The 22916-nt window shown below is 38.8% G+C and overlaps 1 protein-coding gene across 1 annotated transcript; it reads right to left on the bottom strand.

The window, feature by feature from the left end:
* Positions 1-7774: 7774 nt before the first annotated feature.
* On the bottom strand, positions 7775-19456 carry LOC137099529 (deleted in malignant brain tumors 1 protein-like). Its single transcript, XM_067476502.1, has 8 exons — positions 19337-19456; positions 19111-19146; positions 18455-18766; positions 17825-18136; positions 17195-17506; positions 10288-10521; positions 8861-8995; positions 7775-8763 (listed from the first exon to the last, which is right to left on the bottom strand). Exons 1-8 carry the CDS (start codon positions 19377-19379, stop codon positions 8531-8533), a joined length of 1617 nt encoding a protein of 538 aa, XP_067332603.1. The 5' UTR covers positions 19380-19456; the 3' UTR covers positions 7775-8530.
* Between the last annotated feature and the right edge of the window lie 3460 nt (positions 19457-22916).

The following is a 22916-nucleotide window of genomic DNA, read 5'->3' as shown; positions in this document are numbered from 1 at the left end:
ATAAAATCATCTTCAATGAACATTTTAGTAAAAAATGTGGAGGAAGCTCCTAATAATAACTCACATTTTAAAATATACTGTAACTTCTGTTCAGAGTCAATATCCAAACTCTTTGTGTCCTAATATTACAGTTTTACTCAATTACTAAGATGCGTTCAATGAAACCACCACCAAACACACAATTCTCCACATGAGCCAACATAGTGGCACTTTACTCAAGTGAACTGCTTCACTGGCTCCCAGTGCAATACAGAAGAATAAAACTAGAGGCAGTGGCTCAGTAGGTACAGAGTATTGCACAAACATTGGGCATAGCCAATATAACAAATTAGTATGTCGATAATAGCAAAGAAACCACTGGTGGGCTGAGCAACATGCACAGAACAGGTCAGTCAAGAAAGACTTCTGTTGTGACAGCGGTGAAGAAACATCCAAAATATTAGTCAAATCACCAACAACCTCTACAGAGTACGATACTACAGTCCAGCATGTGAAGAAAACTTCTAAAACAAAAAAGAAATACAGAAACCACAGCACAAAATAGAAGCTGTTCATCAACAGTAAGAAACCCTGTGCAATAAGCAGCAGCTGTATGTTCTGTTGAATGTGAGCTGTGTGCTTTGTTGGATGTATTTTAATACAAAATGGTTTAATTTTGCAAAGGAAAAGAATTTAATGTTGAGATCTGGCATCAACCAAGCACACAATCCCATTGTCCATGCAGTGGACAATATTAAGCCACATATGACATTCAAAACTGTCTTCCACCTGTTTTCTTTGCCCAATGCCCACCTCCTTTAAAAAAAATTAAATAACTGAAGATTTAATTACTGTCAACCACTGTCTGCAAATGTGTGTTTTCCCTACTGCTGTTGCTAAATATGCTTCAAAAAAAAAAAAAGCAGCTTTGACGTATACACAACCAGTGGCTATGGACCAGATTCCAAATTCCTAAATTTTTAGACAAAATAATTTATACAAAAATTATTAACTAGAAGGAATTTTCAATACAACCAAACTAGAAATGTTTCAGTCTGGTTTCAGGCAGAAGGATCTAAAATTCTGCTTCAAATAATATAGTCATTACATATTAGTCTCGACACTTTTGGAAGTGGAATTTTAGGATGTTAAGATGCTCTTAATGGAGCAGCTATAAAAAGACACCAGCAGTCTCTGTGTGACGTGATCTTTCCTCAGGACAGTCTCTAAAATACAGTCTCTGTCTTGCCTTTTTAACCAGTCCAGAGGTGTTAACACCACAGGTCGGGTCCTCCTCAATGTGGGCCCCCAAGAAGCAGAAATCTGGTACCTCTCTACACAGCCCCCACTAATGTATAAGTTTTCTTTCTTCATTTTGTCCATTTTCAGCTCCTTGGATTTGGATGTGTTTACGAGCGGGTTGTTTTCTCTTCACCACGCTGTCAACTGCTCCACCTCATGCCTGTAACCCACAGCGTATGCCTCACCTCATGCTCTTCTACTTTACGGCTGAAGCTGCCATCAGCTTATTGTTGCTGCCTCCGGTGACTCTACATCGAAGCGGGCAAAGAAGATGTTTAGCTCCTCTGCCTCACCTTCAGCAGCTCCCGGGTTAATCCTGAAGTTGGTAAGATGCTGGAGCTGGAGCTCTATAGCCCAGCTTAATGTTAGAGTGCACCTTATCTAGTGTGTTAGCTCCTCTAATAGCACACTTTACATGCTGGTAGAATTAAAGGGAGCATTGATTTAAGGTTTGCATGGTTCCCTGCTACAATATGCACCACATCAGGATACTTGCTCTGCTGACTGCTAATGCTGCCATTTAAATATCTGAGAGCTGAGTTAACATTTGCATCTGGTGGAATATAAACAGCAGTTACCATGACTGCAGTAAACTCTGGGGAGATAAATGGGTCAACATTTAACAGTCACAGTGGCTGTAGACACTGTGTTTGTTTACCAGCTGTTGTTGACATACACACAGACCCAGACATAAAACTTTGGGGTTACTGTATGCAAGTGTGAAAACAGCAAACACCTCTACATGAGATAATATAGATAGACAGTGTTACAGAGAACATAAACTCCTGTTTGAACAACACCCCAACAATAAACCTGGGACACACCAGTCAACTGAAGGAGCTGCTCATAAGGACGAAGAGCACTTTCAGGGACAGGGGCAGAGACCTGCTGAAGTCTGTGTGGAAGGAGCTAAAAATTAGACTGAGGGAGAACAAAGACTCCTACAGGAAGAAACTGGAGAACCAGCTCCAGCAAAACAGCATGAAGGACATGTGGTCATGTGTGAAAAAAAAAATCACATGATTTAGAGAGAAAAAAATCAAGCTAGGGGCAACCTGGATAGCTCCAATGAAGGTAATCAATGGTTCAACAGGTACAGTTTGTGACCCCCAGCTGGCATCTACCCCCTTACCTCCAGAGACACAGACACACGTACACTCTCCCCAGACACCACAGAAAACAATAGTACCCCACCATCACCTCTCTCCATTCCCACCAACATGTTTATCCCCTCGTTGACCTGTATGTTCCAGCAGCCAGGTGAAGAGCCAGCTGCAGAAGTTGAATCAGAACAAGGTTGCGGGTCAGTATCAGCCCCAGAGTCCAGAAAACCTGTGCTGAGCAGCTAAGTGAGATTCTACAGCACCTCTTTAACCTGAGTCTGAGTCAGGAGAAGGATGGAAGACATCTTTCCTGATGGCGCTGCCAAAGAAATCTTCTCCATCAAATCAAACACTCTTTTGGCCAAACGCTGTTAAGGTTTTTTGACGCAATTTGCAAAACTCATCCACTCGTTGTTGCTAAACTTGAAACACATTCTCAGTCACTAGACACATTTCACACTAAATTGCACAAGTACATCCATCTGCCATGGAGAAAATCATACAGAGAAGCACAGGAGGTTGAGTTGGAGTGGGAGGTGATGGATGACGAGGAGGAGAACGAAGAAGACCAAGAACAATCATTACTGATGAAATTCTGACAACTATTGTAGACCATGTTGCTGTTCATGGGATGATAATGAAGGAAGCAGTTCCCTGGCAAGGGAAAATATTGCCTGTGATATGATGAAGTCCTCTGTCCAAAGCCCGCACAAAGACATGATGTTGAAGAATGAATCTTAATTACACTGCGGTAATGTGCTTTTTTTTTCTTTCTTTTTTTTTTTTGTTATGAAAGTGCTAAATGTAGAAATCACTTGGACAAGACTATTTTGATGATTGCATTTACAATAAACTCAATTTTCAATTCAATTCAATTCAATTCAATTCAACTTTATTTATATAGCGCCAATTCACAACAAAGTCATCTCAGGGCACTTTACAGAATAAAGTCAAGATTATAAAGATGTATAAAGAGAACCCAACAATTCCCCCTGGAGCAAGCCATAGGCAACAGTGGAGAGGAAAAACTCCCTTTAACGGAAGAAACCTCCAGCAGAACCAGGCTCAGGGTGGACGGCCATCTGCCGCGACCGGTTGGGGTGAGTGGAAAGACGGGGGACACCTGCAGAAAGGGACAGAGAGAGGGGGACAGAGTAGGACAAAGACAACCACGGGAGAGAACACACAGAGTTAATGACATACAGTGGTGACAATTGTGGGGTGAGAGGAGAGATGGTCAAGAGGAGGAAAGGAGCTCAGTGCATCGGGGGGTGGGTCCCCCAGCAGTCTAAGCCTATAGCAGCATAACTATAACTAACTATATGCTTTATTAAAGAGGAAGGTTTTAAGCCTAGACTTAAAAGTAGAGAGGGTGTCTGCTTCCCGAATCTGAACTGGGAGCTGGTTCCACAAGAGAGGAGCTTGATAGCTAAAGGCTCTGCCTCCCATTCTACTTTTGGAAATTCTGGGAACCACAAGTAGGCCTGCATTCTGAGAGCGAAGTGGTCTACTGGGATGATATGGTGCTATGAGGTCTTCTATATATGATGGAGCTTGACCATTCAGAGCTTTATATGTAAGAAGCAGGGTTTTAAATTCTATTCTACATTTAATGGGAAGCCAATGGAGAGAAGCTAGTGAAGGTGAAATATGATCTCTCTTGCTAGTTCCAGTCAGCACTGTTGTTGCAGCATTTTGGATTAATTGCAGGCTCTTTAGGGAGTTACTGGGGCATCCTGAAAGTAAGGAATTACAGTAGTCCAACCTAGAAGTAACAAATGCATGGACCAGTTTTTCGGCATCACTTTGAGACAGGATGCTCCTAATTTTGGCAATGTTCCGTAGGTGGAAGAAGGCTGTTCTAGAGATTTGTTTTATATGTGAGTTAAAGGACAAATCCTGGTCAAAAATAACTCCAAGGTTCCTTGCAGTAGCACTGGAGGCCAGACTATTTTGTGGCCCCCTTCTCCTTACTTCCTGTCCCTGGTTCTGTTTACCCAGCTTTACCCTCGTTGTCCCTCATTGTTTGCACCTGTTCCCCCCTCTATTTAAGTTCAGTCTTCCCTTCACTCCCCTGCCAGATCCTCGTCGTTGTTAATGAGGTCTCTGACATCGTTGTTCTCGTTACCCTCACCAACCCCACATCTGTATGTATGTTTCATGCACTCTTGCTTTCAGGACTCTTGTTGATTCGACATTTTCTCTGCCTGTTGTTCCCGGGAGCTTCCCGGCCTCCCCTGAGTTCCCATGTTAGTTTTTTGTGTTTCCCCCCCTGCTCTTCCAAACCTGTTTAGTTTCCTGTTGGTACCCTTAGCCTGTCCTCCTGGGTCTCGTTAGTTAAACCTGCAGGTTTCTTTTGATTTAAAAATTGCTCGGTGTTTTGTTTCCTTTCCCCCTGTTTGGTAGTAGCGTTCTGAGGTTTCTAGTTTAGAGTATTTATGTTAAGAGAGTTCTCCTTAGCCTTCCCCTTGTGTTTACTTGCTTTAGTTGTCTATGTTAACCCGTCCCTTAGTGTTTCTCCCGTGTGTCCATTTAAGTTTTATTTCTGTATCTGTTCTCCCTATAGCCTGGGTTTTTTGTTACCTCCTTTTAGGAGCGATTTTGGTTGTATTATATATCTGTCAAATAAAACCCTTTTTCGTTCATCCCTCGCACTTTCTCCTCTCTTGGGTCCATCCCTAACAAAACCGTGACAGGAATTTGTATTTGCATCTGTTTAACATTTTAATAATAATAAAGGTTTTTCTTGCATCTTATGTCCTTCTCACAATACTAAGTCAATTAAAAAGCAAATGTGCAGAGATTGAGTGAAGTGAAGTTTTTAGTTCATATTTTTAAACGTGTTCTTTGAGTAGAAAGAAAATCTGAATGAACAGGGTTTGTGACTGTAACATCAAAGCCAGCTCTTGACATAGGCTACAAAGTGCGCCACCTGCTGGACAGAGCACTGCTGGAAGCTCTCAAGCACAAAATTAAAACATTTTTTTTTATTTGTCGTGTCGGCTTATCCCGTGAGTTCAGAGTCGCCACAGCAGATCATTGTCCGCATGTTGATTTGGCACAGTTTTGACGCCGGATGCCCTTCCTGACGCAACCCTCCCCAATTTCTACCGGGCTTGCACCGACACTGCACAGCTGAGGATGGGAATGGGCTGTTAGGGGTTCAGTGTCTTGCCCAGGGACACTTTGACATATAGCCAGGGCTGGGGATCAAACCACCCTGTGGTCCGTGGACGACTGTTTTACCAACTGAGCTACCCTAAAACAATAAATAAAATGCATAATAGTAATGGTTCACAGCCCCAACTGGAGCGTTTTCATCATGCTTTGTATTGAAAACATAAAAATAAGAAATACAGACACCCCCCCCCGTTTTTCATTTGTTGAGCTATTTAGCTTTTCAATTACTGTAAGAACTTTAAAAATGCACTTTTTTCACTTTGTACCATTCATGTGAGCAGCTTAACGAGTGAATTCCACTGTGGGATCAATAAAGTTTGATCTTATCTTATTTTTTATTTGTCATATTGAATATGTCATGATGAAAAGGCAGTTGAAGTCCTCAGGTGCGTTTTCTAGGCAGGTATCTTTTAATGATACCATAGATAGTCCAGATGTGTACAGTTTTAAATGAAGCCTTCAAGAACTTTGGACTTTAGTGCTACATTATAGTTTTATGTTGTCTTTTTTGTGCATTTTGTCCATTGTTTACATTGTTACTAAATACAAGTACAGAGTATTCACTGACCATAGCACTATTTCCATTTATGTAGTTTGCATAAATGCAAAAAAATTGCTTAATTAAAAACAAAATGCTTAATTTAAACCTGCACTGCAACTTTTGTTTTTCCGTTTTTATGTGATATTGCACTGCTTTGTATTGTTTGAACATAGCACCTTTTTAGTATATTCATATTATGGGAGCTGTCAGGACTTGGACAGGAAAATGGCGAGAGCTGGCTCAGGTCATTATGTATATTATGTGGAAGGTACAGTACCTTCCACATAATATACACAGATGTGTGAGCCCATTATTGCAAACACAGGCAGCAAACTGCTTTCCTATTTTTATACCAACACTCTTCACTATGGACACTTTTTTATTTATATATATATATATTAAAAAATCAGACCAACATCTGCTAATTATATACAGTATTAGAATGAGAGAGCCTAAGTTATGACATACTAACTGTACAGTTGTAACTGTGATAAAATTATTTTATATAAATGCAAACGCATGTATAAAGGAAGAGGTTCAGCCGTTCGTTGGAGAAGTCTCCCTGGTTAAATTACTTAAAGTCCTTAAAGCTTAGAACAAGCAGTGGATAAAACTAGAGGTTTTCCACAACCCAACCAGATTATCAGTTTTATTAATCCTAATAAAAGAACTGTTTTAGTAAATGTTTGGTAAATGTTTATAAATGATTTTATTAATAATACAATGTCACATGCCCTTTATAAATGGCAGCTTATCAAAAAAGTTTACCATATTTTTATATGATCAAGTATATTTCCAATATCCTCTTACTGAATAATGGAATTCACACTAGTGTGACTTTATGTGTGTGTGTGTGTGTGTGTGTGTGTGTGTGATGATGTTAAACATTTTAGCAAAGATGTTTTAGTTTATTTGGAAACAGCTACTGACCTTACTCGTTACTATAATTGTTAGTTTTGCTTGTTGTCATTAACACATACATAAAAGTACCTTCTATAAATTATATGTGGTGCCAACTATGGTTTGTACTGTATCTTAGTTTTTCTCAACCCGATCTCTTGCCACAAAGCAAAATGTGTGTTTTTGTCTACAGCTGGGCAAATATGTGGTAAAGGAAAATGGTGTGACCAGGCACATTTCCTTCTTTCAGCTGCAACTTTGTTGTAATGCCACCGAGATTTCTTTGTGGTTAGTACGCACATGACATTGGACAAGACTGTTACAAAAACCTGGGATTACATCAGTGTGTCAAAGTCACGCTGCTGCTGGTGTAACTCTTTAATGTGACAAAATATAGAACTATGAGTGAAGGGCTGAGTTATACCACGATAATAAGCACTTGTCTTGCAGCAACTTGTCAGAGGAATGAGAATTTAGAATAAGCTGTTCAGCACTTTATTGGACTTTTCTGCTTATAAATCCTGTATAAATACCATTCTCATATCTTAAAATAATATTACTCTCATTTTTATATTTACTTTCATTGTAACATTATTAAAAATGCTGTTTAGTAACTTCATAGTTTTACTTTATATTGGACCAAATCTTAGTTTATGGTAATAAGTTACACATCCATGTACAGTAGGGTGCAGAATTTTGTGTCCTCTTACATTGAAATGCCACATGAATCCAAGCTCAACACTTAACCTAAACAGAATAATAATCCACATTAAGCCAGTGCAAATGTTCTTTTATAAAAGCAGTTTATTATTTTGATATAATTTTTTATAATAAAAAAGAAAACACAGAATTATCGTGTACCGTCCTCCAGTCCCTTATTCAGAGTTTTTGATTGAATTTTCTGATTTTCTATCTGATTTAGTGCTTAGTACAGATAAAGTCATTATAGTGGGTGACTTTAACATCCATGTAGATGCTGACAGTAACTGCCTGAGCACTGCGTTTAATTCATTATTAGATTCAATTGGTTTTTCCCAAAATGTAAATAAACCCACTCACTGTTTTAGTCACAGCTTAGACCTTGTTCTTACTTATGGAATTGAAGCGGATAATTTAACAATATTTCCTCACAACTCTCTTCTGTCTGATCATTTTTTTTATAACATTTGAATTTACAATAACAGACTATACAGCAGTTAGGGAAAAATTCCGCTAAAGCAGATGCTTCAGTGAAAAGCTGTAAACAAATTTAAAGAAATTGGTCGACCCTCTTTATAGTCTTGACTTTATTCTGTACTTTATTCTCTCAAGTGCATTGAGATGACTAAATAAAGTTGAATTGAATTGAATTAATCATTTCAGTCCATAGGTTTGCATTCCCCCTAATAAATGAATGATAATTTGCTGAATTGTAATTAAATACTATGTTAATGAAGAAAAAATGTTTCAAACTTTATCTATGAGAATAAATGTGATAAATGTGATCAGTGAGTAAGTGGGTTGGGAGCATTTACATTTCATTTTCTTAATCACTGCTTTTTACATCATCCTCTTCTTCTCTTTTGTCCTGTCCTGTACCAAAAAGATCCCCATATACTGTATAATTGTTTTTAGTGTCCAGCATCTCATAACCATCATCATCATCTTCTTCCTTTGTTCCTCCTACTTTCTCTTTCTGTTTCCTTTTGGTGTTGAAAGGCTCAATATTCACATAGACTCTGTTGTCCTCATCATCTTCAGAACTGTTCTTGATATTCACTGAAATACAGACATTAGAACAATTATGGCAAGTTTTTAAAACCGTATATAAAGTAACATATTTGTTAATACATTGTGTTTCCTGCTGAGCACATACTTTGATTTACGATGGCTGATCCAGGCTGGTTGATTTGTTGTCGTCTCCTGTGGAACACACAGACCACCAACAAGAGCAGCAGCAGCAGCAGCAGGACCCCAGAAGTTACCAAGGAGGCCACCAACGACAGAGGCACTAGAAAGAAAAAGATTTAATACTTATATGAACCTTCCACCTCCAACAAAAATCTTTTTCTGGAGCTTAATCTGATTTCATTATTGTTCTAGTTTGGATATATGGCTGATTTATTTTTATTTTTTCAACCAGTGATACTAAGAATTACAGTAGGTTTTGACATAAAATACGTTGAACCAATGAGGTCCAGGATGTACTACAGGCAGGTACTGGACATTTTTGGTTCATCCCGTATATTTAATTTTCTGTCCTGGTAAACTATATTCACTAAACCAAATACTCTATGATTAGGACTTCCTGCACTGTTGACTACAATCAAGTCAAAAATTATGATGAGTAAGTACCAAGTTTAAGAAATTAGAATTTCTAATCAATTTCATGAAAAAGTGGTTCAGGGCAGAAGCCAGACAGTGATATGAGTCCACGTCCATATCTCTGAACACTTATAGTGATTAGGAAATGAAAAGAATTTGGCATAACTGTAAATATGCCCACAGTAATAAAGGAGGAGGCTATGATGGAAAAAAACCCTGAAACCTATGGTAACTCTGACATAAAGTGTAACATGACATCTCAGTTTGTGTAATGGCACAGAAGAGATCGAAATGGCTGTTGCAGAGTAGGTTGATTGTGGCAGTAGAGGAGGCTGCTTAGCTATATGGTGTTATATACAGAGAATTAGGGTCATATGTCAATTAAGTACAGGAGATACTACAGGCTGTATTTTGTACAGGTTAACAAAGTTATGGGCTCATATGGAAACTGGAGACTAAGGACAGCTGTCTCCAACAATCCATATTTCAGTGTCCTCCAGGAAAGGAAAAAATATTTCAGTTGGTTTTCTTTATTTGAAGAATTAACTCTATCAGCATATTTTGATGCAATGGAAAATGAGGCAAATATTAAAAATAAATATTATAGGTGAAATTTAGGTCAGTTTGGTTTAAAAAAATACAACTGATGGAAAATCTTGAGGCCACATGTTGTTTTACAAAAATCTGCTTTCGCCCACATGTATAATTATATAAAATATAATATATATTAAGATTTCATATGAATGTAATCATTTTTAATCTTATCCGGTTCTACCAATCTTTATCCGGTTCTGACTAAGCTGATTAAGTTAATATTAAGTCACTTTTCCAGTTTTCTTTGTGTTGTGATGTTATCATTTACACAGTGTATCATTCAGAAACAAACTCTACCTTTAATGATGACTCTAATTGGTGCTGATGGCCTTGATGTGTAATTATGTGTAGACCACGTCACTTCATACACACAGCTGTAGTTACCCTGATGTTCATACTCAGCTGCAGGGAAGTCAAAAGAGGCTGAGTAGTTGACTGCTGACTTGGTGTCAGTGATGTCGGAGTCTGAGAAGATGAGATGAAAAAAACCTCCGGGATTGACAGGGGAAATGGAGCATTTAATGACAAAGCTGTAGCCTCTGGTGATCTCAGCACCTTCAGGACCCCAGACCAGACCTCTGTTAGGGGATGTCAGAGAGATGCTGGGCTGCAGAGTCACTGGGTAAAACACACAATACTGTAGGTTAGAAAGGTTTAAAATTGTAAGTTCAGACTGGATGTTGAACATAATACAGCTTTACAATCATATAATACAAAGAATGACTTCATACAAATCATTTCATCTATAAAATATTTTAGAATGAATGAAGAGAGTATATCCATTCATCCATCCATCCATTATCTTTACCCTCCTGTTATCTTCTAATTCACTAACATATTTTATCCTTGGGTTCAATTTGACCCCAGCAATTTAAACCTGCACAAAATAAGTATAATTAAAACTGATAAGTTTATGTCTGAGGTACCTTGTTTGCTTGTCGACCACCTAAATATTCCTTTAAATAAAACGACCCCTCCACCCACCCCGCTTATACATCTAGAATACCTGTTACGCAACTATGAGGAAATATGTAGATCACCATAAAATCTCACTGATTGATCTAACATTGGAAAGAAATATCTTTTTGGTGTTTTATTGGTTTTATATTATTTCTAAGTAGATGTTTTTGTATGTATCTGAATATGTTTGTTTGATCTTAATTAAAAATAAATACTATAGGTGAAATTTATGTCAGTTTGGTTTAAAAAAATACAACTGATGGAAAATCTTGAGGCCACATATTGTTTTACAAAAATCTGCTTTCACCTATATGTATAATTAAAAACCATAAAATCTCACTGATTGATCTAACATTGGAAAGAAATGTATTTTTTGTGTTTTATTGGTTTTATATTATTTATTTGTTTGTTTGAGATAGTAAAAAACAAACTTACTAAAATGAGGCATATTTTTCATTCAGGCCACCAGAAGGTACATTCCAGGTTTTGTCTGCACTACTGTAAACATGATGTACAGAGAGTGCATGCATGTTCCTTGCAGAGGCGTTTCTAGCATTTCACACAGGTGTTGCTGGTCTTGGAGACTTGTCTCTTGGGCCACACCTGGCACCTGCCACATTACCTGCATCCAGTTTGAACCACTGAAGAATTTGTGTTGTGTGTCTCTGCTTGGATTTCCTTCACAACAGTTGCAGCAGCTGTTGATGCTCTTGCAAGGCAACATGCAACATATAACCTAGGTGATCCAGGAAAATTCTCTTTCGACTCAGTTTTTCCCTGTTCCAGTCCTTTTTATTTCACTCCATAATTACAAGACGCCAACGGGCAGTCGTGCATCAGCGGTTTTATGTGGCTGTGAGATTTGTTCTGCTTATCAACCCCTTCTCTTTGTCTCATTGTAGTCCAAGACTATTTGTGGTTTTTTAGTCTTCTCTGGTGCTTAGGACAGCATGTCACTGCTGGGTGCTCATAAACAGGATATTTCTTTTTCCCATAGCTGGCAACAGTGGCTCTGTCAGTGAAGGCAAACATTGAAGTTGCCATCTTCCTCTTCTTCATCACAAGCAGCTCAAGGGAAGCTTCAGCTTGTTTTTTCTGACTGTCCCTAACGTGGTTACCTTCGTTTTCAGCAGTTCTTCACCCAGGGTGTGTAATGTTCTTCACAGAATTATGTTTTCCCCTCCCCCATGTTGTGCGAACTATCAGCGGTTCTTGAACTACTACAGTTGTGGTTATGTTATTTTAGGGCCCTAAATCTTTTTGAAGATCATAAAATAGCATGTTATAGTGACCTCAATATCATTCAAAACAAATGTGCGTAAAATGTTGATATTTCTTATGTGTTTCATGCAGCTCAAACAGCCTTGACTGTTTATTCTGTTGAGGGTGGCAGGGGCTGGAGTCCATCCTAGCTGTCATAAGGTATGAGTTGGGGTACACTCTGGACATGTCTCCAGTCTATCAGGGCCAACACAGAGAGACATACACAGACAACCACAGTCACATTCACACACACAATTTAATTCAATTCAATTCAACTTTATTTATATAGCGTCAATTTACAACAAAGTCATCTCAAGGCACTTTACAGAATAAAGTCCAGACTACACAAGTATGTAGAAGCAACCCAACAAATCCCCCTTGAGCAAGCCCTAGGCAACAGTGGAGAGGAAAAACTCCCTTTAATGGGAGAAACCTCCAGCAGAACCAGGCTCAGGGTGAACGGCCATCTGCCTTGACCGGTTGGGGTGAGTGGAAAGTGGAGAAAGAAAAGAGCAACAAAAAGCAACAAAAAGCAACAACAAAACAACAACAAAAAGCAACAACAAAACAACAAGAAAAGCAACAAAAAAACAACAAAAAAGCAACAACAAAGCATTGTACAGGTTGTAGGACACAAAATTAATGGCATACAGTGGTGACAAATAACTATATAGAGAAAAGCTAGTTCAGGTTGAGTGAGCAGTTTTAACTATAAGCTTTATCAAAAAGGAAGGTTTTCAGTCTAGTCTTAAAAGTAGAGAGGGTGTCTGCCCCATGAATTTGGATTGGAAGCTGGTTCCACAGGAGAAGAGCTTGATAGCTAAAGGCTCTGCCTCCCATTCTACTTTTGCAAACTCTGGGAACCACAAGTAGGCCTGTATTCTGGGATCGAAGTGGTCTAATCAGGCGATACAGAACTATGAGATCTTTTAAATATGATGGAGCTTGACCATTAAGAGCTTTGTATGTAAGGAGGAGGGTTTTGAACTCTATTCTAGATTTTATGGGAAGCTAGTGAAGGTGAAATATGATCTCTCTTTCCTAATCCAGTTAGCACTCTTGCTGCAGCATTTTGGATTAACTGAAGGCTTTTTAGAGAGTTATTAGGACACCCCAAGAGTAGGGAATTACAATAGTCCAACCTAGAAGTAACAAATGCACGGACCAGTTTTTCGGCATCACTTTGAGACAGGATGCTTCTAATTTAGCAATGTTCCGTTGGTGGAAGAAGGCTGTTCTAGAGATTTGTCTTATATGTGACGTAAAGGCCAAATCCTGGTCAAAAATAACTCCAAGGTTCCTCACCGCAGTACTGGAGGCCAAAGTTATGTCATCTAAAGTAACTATATTGTTAGACAGATTATTTCTCATCTTTTTGGCCCAAAGAAAATAATTTCAGTTTTGTCTGAATTTAGAAGTAGGAAATTGTAGGACATCCAGGTCTTTATGTCTTTTAGACATGCTTCAAGTTTGACTAATTGGTTGGTATCTTCTGGTTTCACAGATAAATAGAGCTGGGTATCATCTGCATAGCAGTGGAAGTTTATGGAATGTTTTTTAATAATTTTGCCTAAAGGTGACATATACAGATTAAAAAGTATTGGTCTTAACACAGAGCCCTGTGGAACTCCATAACTAACTTTGGTGCATAAAGAAGAGTCATCATTAACATGAACAAGTTGGAATCTGTCTGACAGATAAGATTTAAACCAATGTAATGTGGTTCCTTTAATCCCAAATCCATGTTCTAGTCTCTGTAATAAAATGTTGTGGTCAATGGTGTCAAATGCGGCACTAAGGTCTAGTAAGACGAGTACGGACACAAGTCCATTATCTGAAGCCAGGAGAAGATCATTGGAGAATTTTACCAGTGCTGTTTCTGTACTATGATGAACTCTAAATCCTGACTGAAAGTCTTCATACAAATCATTCCTGTACAGGTGGTCACATAATTGTTTTGTAACTACTTTTTCAAGGATTTTAGAAATAAACGGGAGATTTGATATTGGTCTGTAATTGGCTAAGACACCTGGGTCAAGACAAGGTTTTTTAAGTAATGGTTTGATTACAGCAACTTTATAGGCCTTTGGTACATAGCCAGTTTCTAAAGAGAGATTAATCAAATCTAATATGATACGTGTATATACGTGTCTATTAAAGGTAGAACATCTTTAAGCAATTTGGTTGGAACAGGGTCTAAAAGACATGTTGTTAGTTTTGAGGAGGCAATAGTTGAACTTAACTCAGTGAGATCTATGGGTGTAAAGCCATCTAAGATGGATTGGGGCCTTTATGAGGATTCTAGCACTTCTGTACATGAAGAGCTATCTGTAATATTTGTAGGGAGGATCTGGTGAATTCTTTCTCTAATAGCTACAATTTTATTAGTAAAGAAAGTCATGAAGTCATTGCTGCTCAGAGTTAAGGGAAAACTAGGCTCAACAGAACTATGGCTCTTAGTCAGCCTGGCTACAGTGCTGAACAGAAACCGGGGGTTGTTCTTGTTTTCTTCTATTAATGATGAATAATATGCTGTTCTGGCATCACAGAGCTTTTTTGTACATTTTTAAACTGTTTTTCCAGGCTAACCGGGATTCTTCTAAATTAGTGGAACGCCACTTCCTTTCTAACTTTCATGACGCCTGCTTTAAGCTGTGCATTTGTGAATTGAACCATGGAGGTCGGCTCCTCTGATTCACGGCCTTCTTTTTCAGAGGGGCAACTGTATCTAGTACCATACGCAGTGAGGCTGCAGAATCGTCAATTAAATAATCAATTTGTACAGGAGTAAGATGGCTACTCACCATAGTGTTGACACATGGTGGTGAAAAAGATGAAGAAATCATTTCTTTAAATGTATTCACAGCATTTTCAGATAAACATCTGCTGTAGTGGAATTTTTTCCTAACTGCTGTATAGTCCGTTATTGTAAATTCAAATGTTATTAGAAAATGGTCAGACAGAAGAGAATTATGAGGAAATACTATTAAATCATCAGTTTCAATGCCATATGTAAGGACAAGGTCTAAGCTGTGACTAAAACAGTGAGTGGGTTTATTTACATTTTGGGAAAAACCAATTGAATCTAATAATGAATTAAACAAAGTGCTGAGACAGTTACTGTCAGCATCTACATGAATGTTGAAGTCACCCACTATAATGACTTTATCTGTACTAAGCACTAAATCAGATAGAAAATCAGAAAATTCAATCAAAAACTCTGAATAAGGGACTGGAGGACGGTACACTATAACAAATAATAGTGGTTTTTGAGTTTTCCAGTTTGGGTGTGAAAGGTTAAGAGTAAGACTCTCAAATGAGTTATAGCTATGTTTAGGTCTATGGTTTATTGATAAGCTAGAATGGAAGATGGCTGCTACTCCTCCACCTCGGCCTGTGCTTCTAGGAACATGATACTTAATATGACTCATTTAAACTGTCATATTCTTCCTGCTGCAACCAAGTTTCAGTGAGACAAAATAAATCGAATTGATGATCGTTTATTAAGTCATTTACTAACAGAGATTCAGAAGAGAGAGATCTGATATTTAATAATCCATATTTGAAAGTTTTGGGTTTTGGTTCAGTATGAGCAGTAGTCTTAACTTTTTATGATTAACTCCCTTTGTGTTCATTTTTGGTTTAAAAAGTTTAATTGGTCGTGGAGCAGACATAGTCTCTATGGGGCAAAGAGCAGTGTGGTTAAGATCATAACATTCAACAAAATAATAAAAGTCCCTGGGTGAAAAATTAGAATCCATAAGAGCTGCATTTTGTCTGCTGGTAACGTCAGATTAGTCAGAAGTCAGAAGTATCTCGGACTGTTTATACCTGTGGATGTTGTCGGGTGTTGTAGCGGAGGTTGCAGGACAGGTGAGCACATCAGAGCCACAGGTGTTTTCAATGGTCAGTCAGTCTCCGGAGACTGAGATGATGTGGACAATGTTCTCAGTCAACATCCGTGATCCCAGAAAGTTCGGGTGCAGTCCGTCTTGCTTGAAGTACTGAGGACGATCCCAGAAAAGATTGAAATTGTCCACGTAAAAGAGTCCGTGTTCGGAGACTTGTGATTGAAGCCATGTGTGCAGGCTGAGGAGTCTGGAGAACCAGCCAACACCACGAACCAGCGTGGGAATAGGGCCGGAAATGAAGAACCGTCTGTCGTGGAAACGCTCCAGTGAGTTGAAAAATGACACGAAGTCACGTTTCAGCAACTCAGACTGTTGGCGTTTGGTGTCATTTGTGCCAACGTGTATCACTACTTTTGTTGCTGTAGGATGTTTTTCAATCAGGTTTGGAATTTTCTCCGCTATGTCAGTGACTGTGGCTCCAGGAAAGCAACACGTTTTAGCTGATTTTAAGCGGACTTCTCTAACGATGGAGTCGCCAATAATTAGCATCGTCGGACCGGGAGGACGGTGCGGTGGAGAGGTGCGCCGAGGAGGAGCATGTGGATTCCTCTCTGGAGGCACGGTGTTGGTGGTGGTGGCACGTCTGGTCTGGCGAGGCCCCGGCAGCAGGCTCCGACCGCGCTGCCCGCGGGAGGTGGAGCCGTGTGGTATCTCACGGGGCAGGGAGTCACAGGGAACCGCCGCCGGGGAGGTCGGACTTTCCAGCTCTTCAAGAACAGTGAAACGGTTCTCCATCTGGACCGGGGAAGGTGGTCCAATGGATTGGTTGACAAGATTATCTGCAGCAGGTGTCGTCCGAAAATTGCACTAGCTGAATTGAATTTAGAATTAAGTTTCCATCCCAATACACTGAAATGGCAACTGACCATAATTTCTCCTGTCAGAGGAAAAAGTCTGAATACTAATGTAAATGAGAAATCTCAGTTAAATAAAAAAAAAAAATCTGCATTTTTCTCATTTACAAGTTAAGGGCTGTGGATACTTTTCTTAAACAACTGTTTGTATAGAGTACAGGCCCATTCAGCATTCTTACCTATATTTGCTACGTTGGCTGAATTGCCGACACTGTCTGCCTTGCAACCTAATTATCATTTTGAAAATCATTACTAATATCCTACTTAGTACGTAGGAAAACAGTAATAAGAAAAAATCTTCACCTGAACAGATCACACCAGCATCCTCACTATGATTACAGTTGTGTGTCCCAAATCCATTGTGCCCACACTCAGTCAGAGACCTTTCACTTCCTGAACAGGCCACATTATCAAGCCAGATTTGTCCAGTTCCTTCACCAAAGTGAGCTGACTGAGGGGCACTTAGTGCTGTACCACAATCCAACTTTCTACAAACCACCTCAGCATCATTTAAGCCCCAGTCATCATCACAGACTGTTCCCCAGGTGTTGTTGTAATAGATCTCAACTCTTCCAGAGCACAGAGTAGATCCAGACCCAGCTAATCTGACAGCAACTGTAGGCACAAAACATAGGATCGGAAGGAAAATTAGTTTTATATGTTATGTGTTCATCCCAGCAACTATATTTTTAAAAACAGGAATGTTATTTATTTATCTGAGGATATACAAGTTTGTATCAACACAACTGTAAACACCAATAAAAACCTTCATAAGCCTTTATGGCATAGTAAGTAATCAGATGTGTCAGTTTAATGTACCAGTAGCTCTTTTGTGTATCCAAGCTTTTTTCAGCTCTCAAAACATGCTGCAGTGTGGCTACTATAACAAGAAATAGATTTTCTTAAGTGCATTTGATGCAAAGATTTTCTCACCTGAACAGATCACACCAGCATCCTCACCATGTCCACAGTTGTGTGTCCCAAATCCATTGTGCCCACACTCAGTCAGAGACCTTTCACTTCCTGAACAGGCCACATTATCAAGCCACATTTGTCCAGTTCCTTCACCAAAGTGAGCTGACTGAGTGGCATTTAGTGCTGTACCACAATCCAACTGTCTACAAACCACCTCAGCATCATTTAAGCCCCAGCCATCATCACAGACTGTTCCCCAGGTGTTGTTGTAATAGATCTCAACTCTTCCAGAGCACAGAGTAGATCCAGACCCAGATAATCTGACACCACCTGTAGGCACAAAACATGGGATCGGAAAGAAAATTAGTTTTATATGTTATGTGTTCATCCCAGCAACTATATTTTTAAAAACAGGAATGTTATTTATTTATCTGAGGATATACATGTTTGTATCAACACAACTGTAAACACCAATAAAAACCTTCATAAGCCTTTATGGCATAGTAAGTAATCAGATGTGTCAGTTCAATGTACCAGTAGCTCTTTCACATATCTAAGCTTTTTTCAGCTCTCAAAACATGCTGCAGTGTGGCTACTATAACAAGAAATAGATTTTCTTAAGTGTATTTGATGCAAAGATTTTCTCACCTGAACAGATCACACCAGCATCCTCACCATGTCCACAGTTGTGTGTCCCAAATCCACTGTGCTGACACTCAGTCAGAGACCTTTCACTTCCTGAACAGGCCACTTCATCAAGCCAGATTTGTCCAGTTCCTTCACCAAAGTGAGCTGAATGAATGGCATTTACTGCTGTACCACAATCCAACTGTCTACAAACCACCTCAGCATCATTTAAGTCCCAGGCGTCATCACAGACTGTTCCCCAGGTGTTGTTGTAATAGATCTCAACTCTTCCAGAGCACCGAGTAGATCCAGACCCAGCTAATCTGACACCATCTGTTGTCACAAAACATAGGATTGGAAGAAATTTTAGTTTAATATGTTTCGTGTTCATCACAGCAACTATATTTTAAAAACATAAAAAAAACATTTTTTTAAAACAGGACTGTTACTTATTTATCTGAGGATATACATGTTTGTATCAACACAACTATAAACACCAATAAAACACAATACTTTATTATTTGGGTTAAGACATAAAATAATTTTAACTATGACAGACTACAATAGATAAACCAAGTCTGATGTCAGACACTAAACAATATGTGTCATGTACTGTCATATGTATTATAATATAAAATTACAACAGTTGTATAAAACACACAGAAGATAAAACGGACCTATGGAAGGTGAACCTGAGGTAAGTAGAAGGACAACTGTGGAGAAAAAAAAAAGACATGGATCATTATATCGCACACTGTGAGCTGAAACAACTCTCAGTGATTTCTAATTCTTAATGAAACAGAACAAGAACAAGAAGGGATGTTTGAACTCAGCCTTGATTCCAAAAAGAAACACCATTCCGTAGACAAAAATGGGATAAGGATTTAGTAAATAGTATCTCACCTATTGTCAGAGAGAACAAGTTTCTATGATGTGTGCTCCCCATGGCTGAGGCTGAAAGGGATGTTTCAGTAGTCGAGCAGAGCACAGTGAACTCAAGTAAAAGCAGAAACACACTTTTTTCTTCCTTCTGGTGTTTTGTAAAGTCATTTTTTTAGTTTTATGAAACTACAGAGTGCAATTGAGAAAGGCTGCAGAAACCAAGCATGGTGTCATTACAAGGGACAGTAAGAGAAGTGTTATTGATCAACACACTTCAATTAAAAACTGACCCTTTGTCACGTCACTTTTGGAAAGTTTGTTGAATGTTACATCAAACTTTGTTACCTACAGAAATACATATATAGAAAAAAAACCACAACTGCTGGTGTGTAACCGTAATGTGTTGTGACACCTTGCTTCACAACATGTTACAAAACGTGTTCAAAGAAGTACATGGTGGATCTACCTATGTTGTTCCCAGCAGCCACACAGTCACTTCGTTTTACATAGAATGGGACGGGTCTCTGTACAATGTGTAGACTGTATGTGAAATTACTTTCTTCCCTTTTCACTAGTATTCCCTAATATTAACAATGTTTTTTAAGTTGTAATTTGCAATATAATTGTTGAGTTAATCTGATTAGTTTTGTTTTGATAAGTTAAGAATCAGGGTCTGATTCTGACGTGACAACCTGATAATAAGCTCATTGACAGCAGTAGAAGATGGTTGAGGTTTAGTAAACAGCAGCATTTTCAACTCTGACAGTAGCTTTTACCTTCCAAACTTAAATAAGAATTCTAAATTGTTGTAATTAACAAAAGCCAGCAGTAAACTGCTGAAATAAGGATGCTCACCTTCCCAAGAGTCGAAGGGGGACACTGGGGCTGCTACATCAGGTCAAATTTAAAAACTCAAACTAAACACATCTTCTTCTAAATCAAGATGGAGACTTTCTGGTATGAAAAAAGAAAACTTAAAGCAGCAGTCCTAGGATGAAAAATAGAACAGTTTGAGCCTTGATCAAAGTCTCCACTATAATTTCTCCCCATGTGGGAGACGGACTGGGTGCTGCACTTATTAGTGGAGCAGTTGACTGTTGATCATTGGACATGGTGTAGATTTAATGGAGCTGTAAATATTGAGTCATATTTATGGTCATAGGGGAAATGGATTCATAACTCATTTGTTTTATAAATCATTTGACATTGCATGTAATTGATTATGGTTGATGTTGACATGAGAGACTGTAAAGGAGCTGTTCCAGCTGATCTGAGAGCAAAACTACAAACCATTAGAGCCCAAAACATGACAGCAGGACACAATGTGTGTTTTAGCCTTCAAGTTGTTTTGTGTGCACAGTTAATGCAAAATGTAACAACACATAAACCACCAAGATTAAACACACATACTGTTAGTGATTATATTATCCCACTACAGGTAGAAACTGTACAAGACATGTACCCAGTCACTTACTTGGCTGAATCCAGTAAGTACACAGGGTAAAAGCCAGTTTAAAAGGAAGTGGCATGTGTGAGCTAGTTTGTAATTTCAGCAGTGGAGGGTGACAGTCGGGGAGAACGAAGAGCTGCTAACAGAGGTGCTGGACAAGGACGAGGAAGAGCAAGATCAGTCAAATCCGATTAAGTTAGAGCAACAAACATCATGTTTTAGTCTTATTCTCAGTGGTCTCCATTGTCAGGACATTCAGAAAATGACACTTAAAGTCACAGTAGAGTAAAAGAACAGAACAGGATGCCTCATTGCATTGTTCTGCCAACACTCCAGATAGTATAGAAACTATTACAGGAAATTTCTTAATGCAGTATCACAGTGTCCACCTGTAAATACTGTAAAAAAAAAAAAAACCTGATTGTGGAACTGGAACACAGCCATGTTTAGTCTTGTGTCCCATCTTCAGGTCAGAGGCAAAATGCCTGAGGCAGAATAGTTTCTCCTATTTGCTTCGACGCTTGTGTCCAGTCTGAAGTCACATTTTCACAACAGCTAACACACAGGCTGAAACAGAAGCTCACAGCCCAAAATGACAATTTGTTTGCAAAAGGCTCATAAACCAACAACATCTGAGACTTCCTAAGAAGGTTTTCGTGATTAATTCCTGTGTGAGGCTCTTTCTGAAAATCAATTCAAGTACGGGCGTTAGATTATGCTGACTGTTGTTTTCCGAGTGGCGTTCCAACAAGCTGCATCATGACTGCTCAGTGGTTGGTGTTTCAAATTTAACCATGGATCCGTTAATTAATAATAGACCTTCGAATGAGTCACGTTAGCCAGTTTGTCTGTTGCGTTACCAAAACACATTCAGTCTTGTTTGAGTAAACTTCATTGTAAACACTGGGATGTAGTTTGAACATACATATGGGAGCTGCTGAATATAAGGAAAGAAGATCTCCTCATGAACACCTTTTATTTTTTTTTTATAAGATGTTAAACGCATGCAGGACTCGATTCTGCCTGACAGACCTATATTGTAGACAGTGGACATCTTCATTTGACACAGCCCTTAGTCAGGGTTGTATAAGGCTATAAGCACCTTGAATTTCTTTAATTTTTTTTGAGTAAGAGTTTCAGAAAATATCTTGTCACTGTACCATGTACAACAGAATTAAAGTGCCACCTGGTCAGTGTATCATTTACAATCACAGTAGTATAAAAAGGTAAAATAGTAAGAAGTACAAAAATTACAAACAACTGTACATTCTACATTTGCAGTAGCACAATCCCTCATGCACTGGAGATCAATTATTGCACAAATATAAATATGAGTATTAAACATCAATGAATTAAAGTTTCACATGAAATTAGGTTTGGATAAATTGAGTGTTCTTATTGCCGTTGGGTTTGTCCTTGTCTTGATTGATATGCACAATCTACCTGATGGCAACAGTAAAATCAGGGAGTGTCCTGGATGAGAAGTGTCTTTGAGGCTGTGACAAGTTTTTTGCCTGATGTTTCTACAGTAGCATGATTAATTGTTTAAGAACTTGGAGGAATTGGTTGATGGATTCTAGCACTAGTTGGGAGAGTTATGTCAGGCTGCAGTGAGGTCAGTCTTTAGAGTGAACGCAAGTGAAACAAGGCGGGAGAGGTTAGGGTGAGCAAATTAGTTTTATTGACAATTATGAGGAAAATAAGAAGACTACTAACATTATTTCTCTCCTACAAGAAGGACAAACTGCCACTTTTTTGGAAGGTGAACACCAAACAAACACAGAAGCATAAACCAGGCCTATAGGAACTAACCAAACTCAAAACCAACAAGGATGAGGCTAATGAGTACATGAGGGAGCTAGCGAGAACTAAAACAATGATACCAGGGAATCACAAACACTGGAAAAGCTAAACATGAACGTAACACCTTAACTAGGCAAACCCACACTAGAAAACAAATAATACCCATAAAAAATGACTAAGACACCAATCAAATCAAATCTGAGGCCAAAGAAACAGGTGACGGAGTCAGGAGTCCAAAAACAAGGAGACAGATGCACCAGGAGACGTTGCATAGATAACCAAGGTGAGATGATGATCTGACAGAGAACCAAGAGGTGAGCTGGGTTTAAAAAGGCAGGAGAACAGGTG

This window comes from Channa argus, chromosome 15 (assembly GCF_033026475.1).
Source record: "Channa argus isolate prfri chromosome 15, Channa argus male v1.0, whole genome shotgun sequence".
Taxonomy (NCBI): Eukaryota; Metazoa; Chordata; class Actinopteri; order Anabantiformes; family Channidae; genus Channa; species Channa argus.
Note: the sequence above shows the minus strand (reverse complement) of the source record. Positions and strands in the feature narration are given on the sequence as shown.

Coding starts and splice junctions, on each gene's coding strand:
- LOC137099529 (XM_067476502.1), bottom strand. CDS start 19,379: ATGGGGAGCACACATCATAGAAACTTGTTCTCTCTGACAATAG. Junction 18,767..19,110: donor CTCAGGTTCACCTTCCATAG/GTCCGTTTTATC, acceptor TTGTGACAACAG/ATGGTGTCAGATTAGCTGGG. Junction 8,764..8,860: donor ATCAGCCATCGTAAATCAAA/GTATGTGCTCAG, acceptor TCTGTATTTCAG/TGAATATCAAGAACAGTTCT.